We start from the raw sequence: 20,084 nt of genomic DNA, 5'->3' as shown, positions 1-20,084 counted from the left end.
CCTTTCTTCTTATCCTGGCAACTGTGGCCTTGTGACTGTGACTCCTTTGCTTGTGCTTGTAGTGATTTACAACTAATGGACAGGCATGGATTGTTCAGCTTCTAAAATCAGCCTGGAGGGGTTGAGATCTCAGCACAGAATAAGTTACACTGAAAAAAATAAATAAATTTTGGTGCTGGAGTTCAAAATTATATCTTTTTAAGCAATATTCATTCATAAGAGCATATAATATCTCAAACTGTAATACATTTACAAAATCACCTTTAAATGGCTAAGAGTGAGGCACCAGTGAAAGAATGTAGTCTTGAAACATGCTACAGTGGAAGGGCACAGCCCCACACTTCTTCTGTACCCCTCTGGCACGTCAAGGAGGTACTGGCGGTCACGGGCGCGTTGGGAGCGTACGGCGTGATCGCTGAGGGGCCGAGGCAGGCCGGGTGCGGGGCTGGCCCGCGGCCGCGGGCGCGCCGCTCCCGGTCACATGCCGAGCGCGTCCCGGGGTCTGGCGGCTCTGCCGGAGAGCGCAGGTGACACAGCCGAGCCCCGCCGGCCCACGGGCGGCTTTTCTCTGTTTCACTGCGAAATACTTGGGGAGCAGAGCCCTCCGTGGCCGAGCCCTCCGCGGCCGAGCCCTCCGCAAGCGGGCGCGCCCCCAGCCGCAGCGCCGCCGCCCCCGAGACGCCGCCCGGGGCCCAGGGAGCCCGGGTCGTGCAGCCGGGCGGGGGAGGCGGCCCGCGCTGTGCCTGTGTTGTGCCCAGCACTGTCCCCGGTGCTGTGCCCGGCGTTGTGCCCGGTGCTGTGCCTGTGCTGTGCCAGTGCTGTGCCTGTGCCGTGCCCGTGCTGTGCCTGTGCCGTGCCTGTGCTGTGCCCGGTGCTGTGCCCGCGCTGTGCCCGTGCCGTGCCCGTGCCGTGCCTGTGCTGTGCCCGGCGGCGGCGCGTGGCGAGGGCCGCGGGGCGGGGGCGCCTCCGCCGCCGCTCCCGGTGCCTCCGCTCGGGCGGCTCCTGGCGGCGGCGGCGGCGCCGCTCCAGCCCCTCCCGGCCGGCAGGAACGGCGGCGGCGGGGCCCGATGGCGAGACCCGGCGCTACGTGCCCGCCGCCCGCCCGCCGGGTGATGGTGGCCGCCCGGGCGCTGCTCTTCTGGGCACTGGTATACAGCTACTGCGGGGTGTGCGCCTGCATCGCCGGGCTGCGGTTGCTCTGGAGCATCGGCCGGCGGCCGGGAGAGACCTTCCGCTGGGTGGTGCGGGAGAATCCACCCGCCTGCCTCAACGACCCCTCCCTGGGCACCCACTGCTACGTCCGCATCAAGGTGAGGGCGCGGGCGGGGGGTGCGGGCCCCGCTGTGCGCGCAGCAGCCCCGCGCTGTGCATGGCACCCCTGCCCGTCCTGCTGTGCGTGGGGTGCGCTGTGCATGGCACCCTTGCCTGTCCTGCTGTGCATGGCACCCCTGCCTGTCCTGCTGTGCGTGGGGTGCTCTGTGCATGGCACCCCTGCCCGTCCCGCTGTGCATGGCACCCCTGCCCGTTCTGCTGTGCGTGGGGTGCGCTGTGCATGGCACCCCTGCCTGTCCTGCTGTTTGTGGCACCCCCCCCTGCTCTCCTGTGGGTGACGAGCGCTGTGCATGACACCCCTACCTGCCCTGTTATACGTAGGGTGTGCTGTACATGTCACCCCTTCCTGCCCTGCTATGCGTATGGCACCCCTGCACGCCTGTCCTGCGCTGCCCTGCCGTGCATGGCACCCCTACCCGCCTGTCCTGCCCTGTTCGCCCCCCGCTCCCGCCGCGCTGCCCCGGAGCGGTGCCGTGCCCTGCCGCGCTGGCTGCGGGGTCTCAGGCCGGGCCCGGCCCGCCCGCCCGGGGGGACGCGGTGCCTGGCCGGGGTGCGGAGCCCTCCGTGGGCGGGCGCGGAGTTCGTCCGCCCCGGGTCTCCCGCACCCCGCCGCTCCCTGCACCGCCTCTGGCTCCCTGGCATTTGCGGTTTGCCGAGTCGTGCCCGGGAGATCCTTTCGTGCATCAGGGTCGAGGGGATAAACACAAAATAAGAAACTAAGCAGCGTCCCCCAGGTTGTACAGTCAATTGGTACTTGTCTCAGGTCTCTACCTGCGATTTGCTCCTTTACCAAATGCTCTAAATGAAGTTGTATTATCTAGATTTCTTTTGCAGTTATAGGTGAGCAAAGAATGCACAGCAAATTTTGTCAAGTGGTGTTTTTAATACCATGTTCTCATGGTTCTGTGCAGATGGTTTCATGCCAGACAGGACTAATATAAATTACTGAGCCTCAGTTTCTCAGGACTTTCTTGTCTGCTGTTGCTAGCAGTTGGGGCTTTTTTACTCATGTAACATGTTCTTTTTTTTCCTGTAGCCCAAAGAAGTACATGAATGGGCTGCTGGGGAAGTGGAGAGGGCCATGACAGTTATCGAAGAGCATTTGGGGGCAAATCGAATTGCTGTCAATATGACAGTCGATCACTCATTTCAGGAAGTAAGAAACTCTTGCTCTTGGATAACAGTAGGCTAATAGATTTCTTTTCAAACATATATATCCTACGGATCTGTTCAGATTTCAACAAAACAAAGAAAACAGTCAGTTTCAGAAAAGATGGCAATACCCTATGTCTGTTTTGGGGAGTGGAAAAAAAGGAGATTGAAAGCAGCAACTGAAAAGGTAGAGGATGGGCTTAGTTTGGGGCATGTGGACATTTAAACTGCTGCTGTACAAGTGGTGATTGAATTTGTATGAATAAAAGGGATGTCCTCAAAAGCAATAAATAGATTAAAACAACAACACTGAGGGTAAATCCCTAGAGGACACTAACTGAAAGAAGCAGCATGGAAGAGGGCTTGCCCACTGCTCATTAAACTGAGAAGAGAAAGAGTGGAAGGAAACTGAGAAACTTAGACTTTTTTAAACATAAAAGGATCAAAGGCAGAGTGATCGGGTGAATGGTACAAATCATGTAATGGCTCCAAAATTTACTATGATTTTACATTTAATTCTAAGGACTTCAGGATCACTGTCATCCCCGTGGTGAATTATCAATGTAATTTGGGGCAAAAGTCCTTATATCCACAGCAAGAATAAAATATTCAAATAGCTTCCTCTTCAGAGCCCTTTTGAAAATCAGGATGTAAGTTAATCGTTTTGCAGCTGGTTAGTAACTCATAAGTGCCAAGAAATCTCAGAGCAATTGAGGCATCTTTGGCAAGAAAATATTTTTGCATTTGTGATCCTTGCCCTGATAGCTCTTGATGTGCAGCAAAGACATGGGGTTTTTCTTTCCTTTTTGAAATAGCAGAGACAGTTCACGCTCTGACATTTGTTCAGAAGCTGTGTAACCTTTCTTCCTGCAGTTTCCTTCACATGACTTCTAAACAGCATTTTGTGAGCTAACTCCCAACTTCTGTATCTACTTCTGTGTCAGAATTCAGTAAAAACCTCTGGGTCATAATCTCGGTTTATTTAAATTCTACTGAATTTGACCTTGAGTCAGTGTAAGCTTGTGTACATCCATTCACTTCAATAGCATTTCAGTGTTCAGCCTCTGCAATAAGTAACTTGCCTGTTTGTAATGCTCCTAAGACCCATTTTCTTAAAAGGTCCATCATAAACACTGTCTATAGACAGAGGCGGAAAAAAAAGATTATAACATTAAGGCTTAATTTTCTGACCTGAGTTTGAAATCTTGAACAGTAAAAACTAGCAAAAACTACTTGCTTTCTGGTCACTTAATTTTGATTGCTTTTTTTGCTTAAGAATCCTTGTGGTCCTTTATCATGCCAGAATGCAATATGATGGTTTTAAATAGTTGCATAACCTTACAAGCTAACTGAAAGATTGAAAGTGCTTTTAAAGTATCCTGTATCTCAAAGTCTTTCTGTAAAGCACATGACTGGTGTCCATGTGAAAGAAGGTGCTTGGTTTGACAATAACCTGCATTTCCCAGATGCTGTGCCAGGGCTGTGTCAGGAGTGTTGGCTGGACCAGCACACACCCACAACAGCCTGGCAGGTACTAGAGATGGTCCTCCCTGCGGGACACTGTGGTGGCCTGGGTGGGGTACTCAGCATTGCCAGGGTGCAGCACATACCAGGTTCTTAGAAGCACAGAAGTCTTCAGCTTCGAAACGGATAATTTGGTATTTTTTTCAGGTGTAATATATTGTTTCTGAGAATATTGTCTGAAACCATCATCCTTCTCAAATTCAAAAATAGCAGTTTTATGCAGCAATAAAAACACACTTCTTTTTCTCTCATTTTAGGATTCAGGGTTACGATTCCACTATGTGGCTGCTGGAGAAAGGGGTAAACCACTCATGCTGCTGCTTCATGGCTTTCCAGAATTCTGGTAAACTCCCTACATGCATTTCTTGTATAAAAGAGGCTGCATAAGATATGCAAGAGTGAACGTCTAAACCTAAATATCCCCAGTCTGATCCATTAGATGTGTTTATGAGTATTAACTAATGGCATGAAGTTTTAGTAGACAACAAACCATTGAAACATTTTTTAACTGCAGCATCCACAAAAACTTCCTGCAGACTAACACAAATGAACCATCTTTTTTGCACTGTCAAATCATTTTTCCCCAGGTATGTATCCTTTTCTTCAAATTTTGGGGAGGAACTGCTCATTTTTAATAAATTTCCTATTTGGGTAGCACTTGTACTATAAGGATAAACTTATGAGTTATTGCAGAGGGTGTTAAAATAAGGATAAGCAATATGTATTGCTCCATTTATTGAAAATACTATACATTAATATTTAACTGAGGGGGAGAAGAAGACTATGAGTTCTATAGGCTATTGTGCAGCCTAATTTCAGAATGCTACTAGGGGAAAAAGATTCTATTATTAGTTCATCACAAGATGAATGATGAATCAAACACAATCCTAAATGTTTGTTTATAACAGTGAAAAGCAGTCATGTGTTTAATGATTTAACCAAAGGCTGTCATTGTCAGGTTTAACAAGTGAAGTGTGGCTTACAGAACTTGCACCAAAAACCCATAAGGGAATAAGGGAGGTGCTGAAGCCAGTAGTTCAAGAAGTTAAATGATCCTTTTCCTTTCTAAACTCATATATGGAGCTAGGGTCCACTGTTGGAACTGTGATCTTTCAATTTGTACTCAGGTCATGCCATGATAAACTGACCCAGGTAAAACAAATGTCAGTTCTCTTCCCTTAGCAGCAATTTCCCACAGACACTGACGGCCTTGAGCATGATGGTTGAGAGTCACATTTATGTTAGGATGAATTTTCAAAGAAGCAGATTGTTCTAATAGTAAATTGCTATCTAAAATTATTAAAACTATAAACTTTGATTGAAGGGACAGTTAGATGGAGCAGTGCACAGTCTATGCAAACATTATGCACACCTTGCATAAAGCATATTTCTAACACAGGCAAAGAGACACAGCTGAGTCCCCCTCCAGGGGGAATAATAATGGCAAAATTAGCATTTTATACACATATTCTAATGAGATCAGGTACAGTATTTTGAAAAAGCAGAAAGCCAGCAAGTCATGCTATAAGTGATGGCTGATATATTGTATTATCTGACCATTCAAAAAGGATGAATAAAACCCTCATTATGTAGGTCACTGGGACCACCAGTTGCATGGTTTATAGCACTGTTTTTAAAAAGAAGACTAAATTCTAATAGTCTGTACAACAGTCATGCTACCAGTACTCATGTTGGGTTATTCTTTCAATCAGTGAAGAATTTTTTATGCAGGAATAGTGATTGTTCTGAGAGCACAAGACAAAATAACCACAGTTTAAGAGAGATTTAAAGCAGCATCAATTTTGTATTGTTTGTCTAGGAAAATAAAGGATATGATCCACAGTTACAGTTCTTAATTGTAACAAATCCTCTGCTTTCACATGTCTCAAGGTTATAAATAGGACAAATACAACCAAACAATACTGGCCTTAGTGAGTGATACAAAATGTCTGAACATGAAAGATCACTTAAGAATATAATGCACCAGAGCCACTAAGTGCTTTAGATGCATAAGAACTTGAAAATCAATACCAATCTTGGGGAAAGACAATAACAAAATATTTGAAATTGAGCATAATGTGTTGAGATAGCTGGATACCTACAAGACTTGTGTGTGAGCTGCTAAATGCCTTTCAGAAAGAATGTGATCAAAAATCTCAAAATAGTTTCCATGATTCAACCTTATGAACATGGAAGCATTCACAACATTTCCAAATTCTGCTTGTAAAGCAGCTGTCCAATAGTTACAAATCATATGTGGTAAAAGGATTACTTTGAAAATAAAACCTACCCATTTTGTAGGTCAGATATTTGGTGATTGATGGACTGTTGTGAAAATAGATGATGAGGGCAGCTCAGAAACACCTTCTGAACAAAAATATAGTTTATTTATTTATCTATGGGCCTGGTTCTTTCTTCTTACTGAAGTATGTAGAATAGCTGCAACAGTTACCATGGCAAATTCAGCTTCCAAGCCATTATATAATGCTTTTAAAAAATTCATTCCTGGAGATCTCAGCTAAACCTTGTCTTTGCATTATATGACACTGAAATGAAAATGTCCTGACTGTTCTGTTCATATAAATACAGGTTTATATCGAGTGTTCCTGTAATATTACTTAAATTGAAAGTCCCTAACAGACTGGAGGCAAAGCTAAAGTGGAAGAGCCAATGGTCTGATGTAGACACTGTTTGGATTAAGGCAGAATTCTGTGCATCATTGTTACAAAGACTGACGATCCTTTATCTGAGACTGTTGAAACAATCAGAAGTAAAAGCTATTATTTATGCCAAGAAGAATTCATGTATCATTCTATTACAGTGTAATAGAAGGCCATGTGTGTCTCGGTACCAGCTTTTCTGAAATTTATTTGGTCTCAGTAAGAGCTGAAGGGCAGACAGTTCTTGCAGGATGAGACCCACCATTTTCCTGTTATTTTTGCTTCCTAACACACATCTAGTCACTCCATACTGTGACAGAATGAGGAATAGCTCAGGCCTTTGCCCAGGTTCTTAATTTTGTATATCTTTTGATGTGTGTAATGTTACTACTCTTTTCTGTAGAAAAACAAGGAATGAAATATTTGGTGTAGCACCAGCACATTGAGAGAGCTTGTTCTGGAACAGTTCTGGTAGTATAGACACACAGATGAAAGTGTACATAGTATAAATCCTATAAACTTTACCAAGTTCATTTGTTATTAATTGAATTTATTTCTTTGGTTTATTTAATGTATGCATTATCTGACATTGCTTTTCTGAATTAAAAAAAAATCAACCATGCCTTGAGGTATATTTCCCTGCTCCACTGAAATGTGGGTGTGAGTAAGCCTGGAGAAGAGAAAGCTTTTCAGACCTTATATTTTGATGCTACTGTGGCTTCAAGGACAAAACAGGATAGTCCTCTCTGTGCTCTGGTTTATGCCTGATTCCTTTGCAGCAAAGGGACTGTACCAGACTCCAGGATTGTTGAACCACCCCAGCTCTGGCCATGCCCCCTTTCTGGCAGCTGCACTTCCTTACTGGGGAATTTGGAATTTGAGAAGGGAACAGAAAACTACTGCAGCCATAAAGGCCTGTCAGTGTAGCACAGAAAGGAAAAGAAATCTCATTGCGAACAGAGCTAATTTACCCTCAGTTATTTGGGTGCAAAAGCATTGAGTGCACTTTGGTATCATATGGCTTGACCTTGTAACTCCAGCTTTTTTCCTCTTTGTTAGGTATTCTTGGCGCCATCAATTGCGGGAATTTAAAAGTGAATATCGAGTGGTGGCTCTGGATTTGAGAGGTTATGGAGAAACAGATGCTCCTTCTCACAAAGAATATTACAAGTTAGATTGCCTGATAGCAGACATAAAGGATATTCTGGAGTCTCTAGGTGCGTAAGTAGAAGACAACCTACTTGACTCATAGCTAAGTTGATTTTCTAGGCAAAAAACCCCATAAAGCACTGGGGGTTTTTAAACTGCAATCTTTTTAACAGATATGCACCACAGATATGTACAGATATAAACCTAAGGATATTCATATTTTATGGCCTATTATAAATGAAAAAGGGTTGTTTTCTAATTATGATGTGTAGGTCCATATAAAAATATGTAAAGATGATTTTTCCATCATGAGTTTAAAAAAAATCTTTCCTATGTGCTGTGAAATCCAGCAGTACAAACCTCTTCCTTTTTTTCCCTAAGATGATCTTTCCTCCTAACCACTTGCACTTAGTGGATGATGCTCTGAATTAGCACTTGCAGACCAAAGAATTTAAATCAGGTGATATTTTTCTTGCCCAAACAAGACAGAATAAACATTGTGGGCTTTACAGAAATTATGACAGCACATCTGCTGTATTACAAAAAAAGGGCAAAAATCCCTTCCAAATACTACTCCTGCACAGTAGTCAGTTCTCAAGAGCTGAATCACTCTGTCTTACACAACAGTGAGAAGAGAACAGACAGGAGAACAGGGGACACTTTGCTCCCTGTGGCAAATTCAGAGTGTAATGATCTAGAGCTGGGGCGAGCCTGCAAAATTTGCCCCTTCAGTTCTGACTGAAGTGTCACTATTTGGGTGGTAAATTGTAACACTTGGTGAAGGGTATTTCATACCAATAGCAACACAAAGCATTAGATTGTCATTCTCTGAGTAATTTTAATTACCTTATACTCTAATGATAGTGAGACAACTTACTTCATTTCATATGAAGAAAGAGTAAATCAGTGATTCCACTTCTGAGGTCTGAATTTAGAATTTGCTTTGGTTGTGATGTTTGAGCATGTTAAAAGATTGGGTAGGCAGTCCCCACACTGAGTTTACATTTTGCAGCCTTTGCTCATTGTGTTAATCTCCATGGTAATGCCATGGTTATGCTTCAGAAGTGCTCTCAGTATGATTCAGTTTCATAGGGATTTAACATTTTTCAGAGCATTTCGGAGACTTGTTATCTTTGTTTGTTCTAACCTAAGTTAAATTCTTTTGGAGAACTTATATCAAAAGTACTCCAAACGATTTCTGTTTATGAGGGTTTATAAGGTACTTTGACATCTGTGTCCAAATTTATGTCAGAATTCTAAAAATCTTGGCTTTTATGTACTTGATTTGTAGTGTATGTGCTCAATGTTCCAATCTTCAGTGAAGAGGGTGATGGTATCTGACACTGTAGTTTGTATTCCAGCAGTGGTTATGGAGGAATAGTTAGATTTTCAAAAACTTGGTTGTTACCTCCCTTTTATTGCTGTTAAAATACCTTTTTTATTGATGGAAGAATAAATACATGAATGTCAACAGCTCTTAAAATTGCCAACGAAACAGTTTATGGAGACAAGCTATGGGCCTACTAAGTATATAAATGGGTTTGTATATGTATGCTGTATATGTGGCTAGTAAGTAAAATGCCCACTTTTTGCATAATGTTGGCATTGAGTGCTTAGATATACTCAGAGAAATTCATTAGGATTAGTTTTGCTCAGGAGGAGCTTTGGAGATTGCTCCATCCTTTGTTTGCAGTTTCAAACTCCAAACTTTCTAAACATGACAAATGTACATCCACTCTAATGCATCATAACTGCAAGTTGAACTGTCTGTCTGACCCTGCACTGGCCAAGATGTGAACAGGGTGACAGTCTGGAGACTGAGTGGCTTTAGGTTGACATGGAGGTACTATAGTTAAAGTTTAATGAAGTTCAATTAAGTAAGTTTTAGTATTTGTAAATTTTTAAACTATAACAGTGCACTATTTTTTCTGACCATTAAGGGAAGCAGTGCAGTATTGAAATTACATTGATAACTGCACTGAAGCACCTATTGTGCCCCATAATGCAGTCATTATTGTATGTGTTCATTTCTGTGGATACTAATTCCATGGAAATAAAAGCATGCATCTGTGTTTCTGTGGTAGGATACAACAAGTGTGTGTTGATTGGCCATGACTGGGGAGGAATGATCGCTTGGTTAGTGGCCATATGTTACCCTGAAATGGTGACTAAGCTGATTGTGGTTAATTTCCCTCATCCTTCTGTATTTACAGGTGAGTTCTCTAACAGGCTTTGTTAATCCAAACTACCTGCATTTTCATTACAATTATGTTTGCTTTGAGAACCAACTACCTGCCCCTTCATGCCTCTCACAATCTGGACTGTATTTTAGGAAGCAGTAAGGGATCAAATATTTGACTTTTGGAAATAAATTTGTTGTAGGAAGTGGGAGTGCTTGCAACAAAAGTTACTGATGTTTTTTGTCATCCTTGAAGGTCCACAAACATAATTTTCATGCACACGAATCTGTTTTATTCCACTTTGGCAGGATAAAATTCCCTGAGGAGGGATTTATGTGGTATTACACTTTGGTTAAGGCCTCACTGCATTACTAAATCTGCATAAACCAGCCTTTGTATAAATGTGAATCAGACATTAGAATTAAATCTTGATTGAGGTGACAAGTCACAATTTAGGACCTGATACAATATTCATTGGAAGAAGACAGCCTTTCCAGGCCACTTATGAGATGCAACCAGTACTGCTGCTCTTACTGGATGTACTGGGCTGAAACAAGGACCGAGATGCACCAGCTGAATTTGTTGCGCGATTGACTCTGAGCTTGTCTACCATCCAGAATTACAAAGCATTTCACAGGGATTATATCAACATTCCATAATGAAAATGAAAGTAGTATCTCACTAATTTCAATTTTTTCAATTGCTAGCCTTCCCCATTTCCATTTAAAAAGTCACCTCATTTCCCCAGGAATAGCTAAGAATATTCAGGGCAGCTTTAGTTTTCATTTCAGTTGACTCTGACACTACAGCACTGTGGAACCATCCACGTATGTTCTCTGGTGTTCCCAGGTACCTTTCTAAGACACTAAACATTTTGCCAGGTAGTTAAGGCACACTTACCCCAGGAGATGTCTGCTCACCACTTGAGCAAGCAGGAGCTTTTTGCACTATTTTCACTGAGAGCAGGAGCCAGGCTGTGGAGAAGACAATTACATTTTGTTACAGTATTTGTTTCCATATTCGTTGAAGGACAAAATCTATTCCATAGCTTGATAAATTCCTTTAGATCAAAATTGTTCTACTATGGATTAAATTAAAATACACAGTTTATAAATGGTGCAGAAAAGTAAAGTGAGCAGTGACCATCTATCAAGAAAAAATATAATGGATAATGCAATTTAAGAATGTATAAGATATGATAGTTCAGAAGATAGCTGACAATTCAGTTTACATTGGTTTAAAACCCATTTTCATTCACTGTCAGAATCCATATTTCAGAGATATCTCCTATGTTGGGAATGCAGTTTTACCTTTCTGAATTTGCTCCTGTAAAGGATAAGTTCCAGAATTTCAATACCTGCAAACATTGGGTGCTTGCTTTGAGGAATTTGAATGTCAGTGTTGGTTCTTGCAACCCACTGATGACACAAGTTTACAAATTAAAAAAAAAAAGATTTCATGCAAACTTGTCTGAATCATTTTCTTTTGTTAGATAGGCTACAACGTCTTTAAAAATTACTCTTTTTAATCTTTAAAAAGTGATTCTGTGTAACCTTGATTATGGTTCCTGAAATTGCCAACAAGACAACTGTTACAAAAATTCTGTACTTCTGTGACCAAGAGTGATGCAGTCTCTAGAATGTCAGTGGAGCATCATCTACAGATTTCTGTGCATCACATCACTGAGAGAAATATCTAAAGACTTCTGTTTATGCCCTTTATTCCACATCTGGGAAAAGAATGCTTTGGACTAGCTACACAAGTTGATCTCTAAGTGAAAACCTACCATGTGATTAAACTCTCCAGTGTCGCTGTCCTCACCTAATCTTTGGCAAACTTCTGTTTTGCTGGCTGTTTCTATTAACATTTCTAGAAGAACTATGTTTTAATGGCCACACCATATATTTACTTCTAAACAATAATCATCTTTTGTCACATAGCATGCTTTAATGTGATATTTTTAAAACATTCCTTTAAGTTAAAAAATAGTAATATTAACAGTAATTTTGTTTGATTCATCAGTTTTCATTTTTAATTCATGGGCATTTTTGTTTCAGAATACATTCTACGACATCCATCACAATTGATTAAATCTGGTTACTACTTCTTTTTCCAAATGCCATGGTTTCCTGAATTCATGTTTACACTAAATGATTTCAAGGTGAGCAAATTGAATGCTCTTGTTTATATATTTAACAGTGAGTAATGGAAGAATTGCCACATCCATTGATCCCTTCTGATGTAGTTACAATTACTGGAAAAAATATGGATCTTTCTGATTTTTCTTCTTGAGCTTTATATAAAGTAGGATATAAGTCCATAGAGTGTCTGAGGTCAGTTCTTTTGCATTTCTGGGGGGTGTTCAGGTGCACACATTTAACCTCCAGCACTGCAGTGCGTTACTCCACCTGGAGAGTCAGCTGGTTGTACCTGTGCCCACACCAGTGGGACAGAGTTGGTGCCTGGGCAACTCCTGCTGGCTGATCTGAAGCTCCTGTGGACAGTGGGACATCCTCTTATGTCTCAGGACCCACTGCAGGGCAGGCAGCCCAGGGGTCTGGGCAGTACATTCAGCCAGTTGACTAATTCTGCCCAAAGAACTAAGGCCAACACCATGTACAACCTTAAAAACCAAGAGCAAGCACACAGAAAGGGACCATGCAGCTGCAGGCACACACCCTCCTACATGCAAACAGCCCAGAGCAGACTCCCAGTGCTGCATGTACACAGGGACAGCCAGCTGGGAAGGTCAGGAATCATCCTCCCTCCACCCCTGTCACCTGCTGGGGTCCATCCCAAAGGAAAAAAGTGTATGCCAGCACTTGCCTTTGCCTGTCACAGGTGCCAGGTCAGGATGCAGAACTCAGTAAGGGGGTAATCCTGGTATTTGTCTGTACTTGATTATTCTGAAGTAAGTTATACTAGAAATAAGTTTACCATGTGCTTTGCACATAGCTCTCTAAAAAAACATTTGAACCTTTCATTCTACTTTCTCTCCCCTGTCCAGTTGTGGAGGGGAGTGATGGAATGGCTTTGGTGTGTGCCTGGCACCCAGCCAGGGTCAACCCACTGCAACTCTAAACATAAATAGATTTATAGATATGAATAAATAGATTTTAGGAAAATGTGTCCTGTTGAAGGAGAGAAACCATATTTTCTAGCTATCTTATGTAATAGCTTTTTATTCTTCCTTTTGTAGGTTCTGAAAAGTTTATTTACCAGCCAAGCCACTGGAATTGGAAGGAAAGGCTGCAGATTAACAGCAGAGGATATTGAAGCTTATCTGTATGTCTTTTCACAACCTGGAGCATTAACAGGACCCATTAACCATTACAGAACTATTTTCAGGTCAGTGTAATGTTCTCAAACAAAGGAAAATACTTTTGATAATCCCCTGGAGTCCAAAAATGTTACTGCGGCTCCTGCCGCTGAAGCAGAGGGGGAAAACCTCAGCTGTTTCAGAAGCCTCACCAGGTGCCAGGTGCAGGTGGGATAAGGCAGGTGAGGCCAGGTGTGTTCTACGAAGTGTCCACACAAAACAGAAAACAACCACAGTGCAGATAAGGAAAACCTCTGTTTCAAAATCTAATAAAGCAAAGACCCTCCCTCATCACAGCACCCAGGGCAATCCCACAAACCCATCGCTAAACAACACTTACAAAATTCACATCAATTAATTGTTTGCATTACAATTCATATTAAGTAATGATACTATATACCAAGAGGTTATTATTAGATACTACTACTAGCTAATATGGCATCCAAGTATGTTACCCTCACTTGTAACTTTACAAAACCGTGTCTGACACAATTTTATTGTATTCAGGCTATTTGTTTTTTTAAAGAGGTTGGATGAGTTTTTTTATAACTAAACCTAAAACTAACCCTGTCTTGGTTTGGGTTTTGGGTTTTTTGCTCCTATGTTTATCTGACAGACTCACTACATAGAGTAAAACAAAGATAGCATCATAATAGGAAACATTTTTCCAGGATTAATATTTATTTTCTCAAACAGTGTTCAAATAGTTTTAATGTTCCTGAAAGGAGCTGGCTTGGCCTTAAAGACTGACAGCCCCTTTTTATCTACTAAAAACAGGGCCAGAAAGTCTTTAACTCTGCATTTACTCTATTTACAGCACTAACTTGAAGGACTGTATCAAGAAGGGTATCATTGAGCTTGTTTTTCCTTTAGTGTCTACAGTCTTCAGCAGTGATAAACGTCCTGCATGCTTCTCCAACACGGGACCCAACTTCCCAATATTCTTTAAAATGGCAATTCCCTTCTTCCCCTCAACTCAGGCAGCAGATGTTTGAAGTAGATTAACTTTGCATTTTCCCTGGTCCCAATTTAGTACCACCTTTATTGCTCTTTCTGTGCCACCCATTCTGTCAGGAGAGCAATGAGCAATGAAATACCGTGAGGAAAACAAGGATCTGAGCCAGGTGCCACCTTGTACAGGCCAAGAGGCAAAACTGGAACAAGGAAGTAGAAAGGTAACATCAAGCACAGGTGACAATGTGCAATAAATGAGATGTCTGTGCTGGAAACTGCACACTTAATTAAAGCTACGCAGAGAGCAGTCGATGACATCACTGGGCTGTCCAAGGGCTCCAGAGCTGTGTGGCTGCACAGCCACTCCTGGCCCTGCAGCTGCTCTGCAGGAGCCCCCAGTAAGGGTAATGAGGAGCCGGAGCGGGAGCGCCCGGAGCCCCGTTTGTTCCGTTGGCCACAGCACCCGCATCAGTGAGTGCCCACGTTAACCAGCTGCTCCTCTGACAGCAGCAGTGACATGCCTGTGGTAGCTGAACGGCTGTGGGAGTCAGAGGAAACACATGTTCCACATGTTCAAACTATTATTGCAGGCCTTTTCAGGCTAAAAAAAAAAGCCTAGTAAAAGTTATTAATCAGAAAGGATCTTCACAGCTCTTAATTCCTCTGTGTGTTTTGTGGGTATGTTTGTGCATTGTTTGCTTATTTTTCTAATGAAAGTATACCTGTAATGAATTCAGAGATCTTATTTTGGGTTCTGTTAGAAGGCTTTGGACTGCAAAGAGTCTTTAGCTCATTCAGTTCTTGCCACCAATTCTGATAGTTGCACCTTATAGGAAGGATGTCAATTGTTACATATGAAAACTGGATTGAAATTTTCCTTCTCATCTGAGTTGTTAAGCAGCACTTGGATGCTAATGAGTTGTACCCACCGTAACTCCCAGTGGGCTGGTACTGGTGACCTACATGTTAAAGGTTTCCAACTCATTACTATCCACTTGGAGTTTCTTTCTTCAGAGCTTAATTTTTTTTGAAAGTTACTTCCAAATAGATGATTGAAATAACCTACTTCCATCCATCCCTAACACATCCTTTTATAAATAGCACAGCAGCCATTCCCTTCACTGTACTTTAGATACAAACTCTTTGAGAATAAAAATCATAAAGCTTTTCTGACATGCTTGTTTAAGAGAGATGGATGTGCAATTGGAGGTTGAATTTTTTCTGATATGCCATAATTTTAGAAAATGTGATTAGTTCTCATGTAGAAGTTAAGAAGTACTTCACCATTTGTTTACAGAAAAGCCATATAACAATGCTGTATGAAGGTTTGAGTCTGTTTTTCAGAGACTTTAATACTTCATGAGTGGAATTTCCCTTTCTAAATGTGAAATATGTGTGTTAATTGTTACTAAAGGCGATTTTTAGAAACTTCAGGCATGATATAATTCCACATATTCCAGACTGAAAAGACATACAGTGTAGCTTGTAGGCAGTGAAAAATGACAGGTTGTTTATGTATGCAGCATGTGTAAAAAGCCTGGCAGATTTTACCTAAGTGAGGCTACAAATCTTGCAAGGCACAAAACAGTAAACCCTACAGTAGTGAAAAAAACCCCACATATAAATAGTGAAGAGATCCAGGAAATGGATCTAAAAAGTAAAAAGATGTACTGAATGAGATCATCAGATCATGAATTTTTAAAACTGGTGCTATGAATAAGGGTGGGTTCAGTGGGTGAGGTCAGGTTATTGGCAAAATGAGATTTAAATCTACTGGTAAAAAAAAACATTTTAAGAGTTTTCCTAATTATTCAATCAAAATGAAATGCAATTATTATTTAAAGTGACATTTTATTGACATTTCTTAACATAGCATGTAAGGAGAGAAGAAAAATATCTTCAAAATCTCCATTCTTTGTCTTATTTTAAACTAATGCATGCCACCTTCTTTGTCTTATCCTGTTTACAGAGCACAGTCACTTAACTAACTCCTAGGCTTAAAACTAGTCCTTAAGTATGTCATTAAAGTTCGGTTCAGAAAATCTTTTTTATACATTACTGGTTTAAAATATTCCTATTTGTGCATTAATATAATAAAGATTTGTATCTGATCAGATGGAATCTGTTTTGCATTGGCATGCTTAGTCTGTAATTGTATGTGCCTAAAATTAAGCAATTCAAGCTTAGACAGATTTTTCAGCTTCTCTGAAGTAGATGTGCTGCAATAAATTCTGGTGGGTTAATGTTGAAATAGTCTTTAATTTCTAGCTACTTATATCTTTCTTAATGTCTATGATATGAGGTAATATTTATAAAATACTCAATTTTAAATAATTGTATTAAAAAAATTACTGAAAGTTTAAGTAGGTCATTGTGGTAGTATCATGTTTATTACAATTTTACTTTCTAAGAGCTTTTCTTCAAAGTTGTCTTCAAATGTCTTATAATGTATTTATCTTAACATGCTTTTTAGTCTGCCAGAACTCTGGGTTGTGATGTTGCAGTCTTAAAGAGATTATGACTTCATAAAAAGCAAATTATTTAGAAGTAGTTTTCTTTCACTGCATACAGATGTAGGCATGTAAGTCCTAGGCCTTCAAAAACATACTGCATAAAGGGAACTCTGATGCACTTTGAATGCTGCATGAATTTTATAGAGGAGTGAACATAACTGAATTCAGTTTAGCATTTCAGACATCAATGTTCTATAGAATATCTTTTTCTACAAATATTTTTATTTTTAGCTGTACTATATGATATTTAATTTTGAATAGGTCTGAAATACTCCAGTTGTATCTCCCATAATGTCCCACAATGGCAGCCTGCCATTTGCTGGACAAATATTTTTCAGGAAGGTACTTTGGCTGGTGTGCAGTAAATAATGCAGGTTCAGAAACTTGCCATTCATCAACCAAGGGAAAGCAAGTAACCTACAAAATTCTGGCCATGTTGTTCCACATGCCCTCACAGAGGGCTCCTGAGCTGTGCCAAACATGATCATTCATGTTCCAAAAATGAGACCTCTGTTGCAATCAACTGTTGCAGTAAAAGTACCTTCTGACAATTTCACCATCCTTAAAAACAATTAAAGAACTTTGAGTCACAGTGTTTTCTTGGTATTGTAGAAGGTATCTTGGAACTAGAAAGTCTGCAATGAGATTCACTGCATTGAGTTCAAAAGCTACATTGACTGAAATATGTCTTGTGATTTTTTGTTAAAATAAGACCTAACTAAGTGGTTTTTTTATTTTAAAGCTGCCTACCTCTGCAGCACCATGAAGTTATCATGCCAACCCTGCTGTTATGGGGAGAAAAAGATGCGTTTATGGAAGTTGAGATGGCAGAAATTACAAGAATTTATGTTAAAAATCATTTCAGATTAACTATTTTGTCTGAAGCCAGTCATTGGCTCCAGCAGGATCAACCTGATATAGTGAACAAGTTGATATGGACATTTCTTAAGGAAGAGACAAAAAGAAAAAGAGAATGACTGTTTGTACATGTTTTAAGGGGTCTACATAAAAGTTCTTCAGATTTAAAACCTAATTGTTATCAGGGCCATATTTCCAGCCTGCCTTCTATTTTGAGCTCTGTTAGAGAAAAGTGTTTTCACTGTACTGTATGTTTGGACATTAATCTTACAGCTAAAGTGAATATGAGAATATATGATACCAACATTGGTTTTACCTGTATACTTGTATTTTGCACATAAAAACACCTGCCTTAAGATACATATGTATTTGTACAGAAAGAAAATCATGGAAAGTTGCTTGGTTTTGTTTTCTCTCTTGCTTTACTGTTTTAATGTGTGGTGCCTTTTAAAAATTTATAATGAAACAATAGAGTGGTGCCATACTGAAGAAAGTCACGAGTTTTCATTCTAGATTTGCCTGAATTTTTTTAATGTATTTTACCATTAAACAGTAATCAACTCTTTTTATCTATATTTTAGCATACTGAACAATTGAAAATTTTCTGGGTATGTTTCTAGTCTTTAAGTGAATAATGATACGTATATTGTTGTATTGTTGAATGCAGCTGCTTTGTGCAATGTGTTTTTCTTTCTTGACTAAAAAAATGGGAAATGTCCACTCAACGTCTGATTAAGAAAAATGGAAAATTAATATATAACATGTATCAAATCCACCTCTGTCTAATAAAATGCAACTTACACAATTCCCTTTACTTTATCTGACTTCCTATGGAGAGATTTCTTGCTGAAGCTAAGAACTGGGTTTGAATAGCTGAAGTGCCTGTCCAGTGTGCAGCCTGGATATCCATGCTATGATTGTTGTAGTTTCTTGAAAATAATGCCTTACTGTTGGCATTATTCTTCCTATGTCAGCAATTACTGTTCTAGTCTCCAAGAACTGCTGCCAAGTCCCAGTGTTTACAGGAAGAAGAGACACAGTGATTGTGGAAACATAGGGTAGAATTAACTTGCATGCGATGGCAGGAGAGAAGAAAACTGAATGCTACCTACAAAGGAAAAAGAAGCACAAAATATGAGACTGCACAATGAGTCACCTGCCTAGTGGGTTTCCAAAGCCTCTCTCTGCACCTGCAAAGCTGTCTGGTGCCCTGGAAACGGGCAAGGATGAACAAGAATCCATTGGGGGAGGCATGAGAGCCAGGTGAGCCAGAACCAACAGTCCACACCAGAGCAGGAAAGACCTGACAGACACTGGGGAGTCCCAACACATCCCACGCGTGTCGTCTCTTTTGAGCCACCAAGACCCACGCGGGTGCTTGGGGCAGTACCTGCTCAGTGTGACCCGGTGGGGAAGGACCAAGCTGTGCTGTCTGCCCAGCGTCAGCTCGTGGCTGGCGACCTGATTCCTCCCGGCCACCTCAGCAAATCCCAGAGGAGTCTCCTCAGGATCAAACAATGGTATCGATCTTGCCTCTTCCATCCATGGCTGGTACATGCCTTTCAAGCCTTTTGTCCTGAGTATTTTCAGCACTTACCAACTTAAATGGTTAGGTGCTTCTTGTACTATGAGGCTGGAAAGTATCTCCCTTGTCTCAGGAGGGCGGTGTAGAGAGAGAGACTTCTATGCCCTGTGCAGCAGTTTATTTCTTTGGCAAGGCAGCCGGTGGTGGGGAGTACGGATTTTCCTGGGGAGCACCAGCGGGCTGGGAGCTGCGGTCCCTCCTCTGCTGGACTGCGGCCGTCGAACTGCAAACCCGCACACGAGGGCGCTGCGCCCGAGGGGAGCCTGAGGGGGCAGGCCCTGGGCGGGGGAAGAATGGCCTGGGCGGGGGCAGGCGAGCCCTGGGCGGGGGAAAGAATGCCCTGGGGGCGGAAGGCGGGCCCTGGGTGGGGGAAGGAATTACCTGGGCGGGGCAGGCAGGCCCTGGGCGGGGGCAGGAATGCCCTGTGCGGGGGCAGGCAGGCTCCGGGCGGGGGCAGGAATGCCCTGTGCGGGGGCAGGAATGCCCTGGGCGGTGGCAGGCAGGCTCCGGGCGGGGGCAGGAATGCCCTGGGCGGGGGCAGGCAGGCTCCGGGCGGGGGCAGGAATGCCCTGGGCGGGGGCAGGCAGGCTCCGGGCGGGGGCAGGAATGCCCTGGGCGGGGGCAGGCAGGCTCTGGGCGGGGGCAGGAATGCCCTGGGCGGGGACAGGCAGGCTCCGGGCGTGGGCAGGCAGGCCCTGTGCGGAGCGGGGCGGTGGCCGGCAGGGGGCGCCCTCCCGGCGGGAGGCGCGCGGTGCGGGGTGGGTGGGGCTCTGGGGGCGGGGCCGGGCGCGGCGTCCCGGCCCTGATTGGCGGAGGGAGCACCGGCCGCCTCTCCGCCCGGCGCGGCTCCCGGCGGGA

The 20,084-nt window shown here is 42.6% G+C and overlaps 1 protein-coding gene across 1 annotated transcript; it reads left to right on the top strand.

Moving 5' to 3' along the window:
- The first annotated feature begins 427 nt into the window (after window positions 1-427).
- EPHX4 (epoxide hydrolase 4) lies at window positions 428-18,436 on the top strand. The gene is made up of 7 exons (XM_071565701.1): window positions 428-1,310; window positions 4,266-4,351; window positions 7,728-7,885; window positions 9,902-10,030; window positions 12,055-12,158; window positions 13,197-13,345; window positions 17,526-18,436. The coding sequence occupies exons 1-7, from the start codon at window positions 1,068-1,070 to the stop codon at window positions 17,758-17,760; spliced, it is 1,104 nt and encodes a 367-aa protein (XP_071421802.1). The 5' UTR covers window positions 428-1,067; the 3' UTR covers window positions 17,761-18,436.
- Window positions 18,437-20,084: the final 1,648 nt, after the last annotated feature.

This window comes from Pithys albifrons, chromosome 10, assembly GCF_047495875.1.
Source record: "Pithys albifrons albifrons isolate INPA30051 chromosome 10, PitAlb_v1, whole genome shotgun sequence".
NCBI classification, from domain to species: domain Eukaryota; kingdom Metazoa; phylum Chordata; class Aves; order Passeriformes; family Thamnophilidae; genus Pithys; species Pithys albifrons.
The sequence above is the reverse complement of the archived record's forward strand: the minus strand, read 5'-3'. Positions and strand labels throughout refer to the sequence as shown.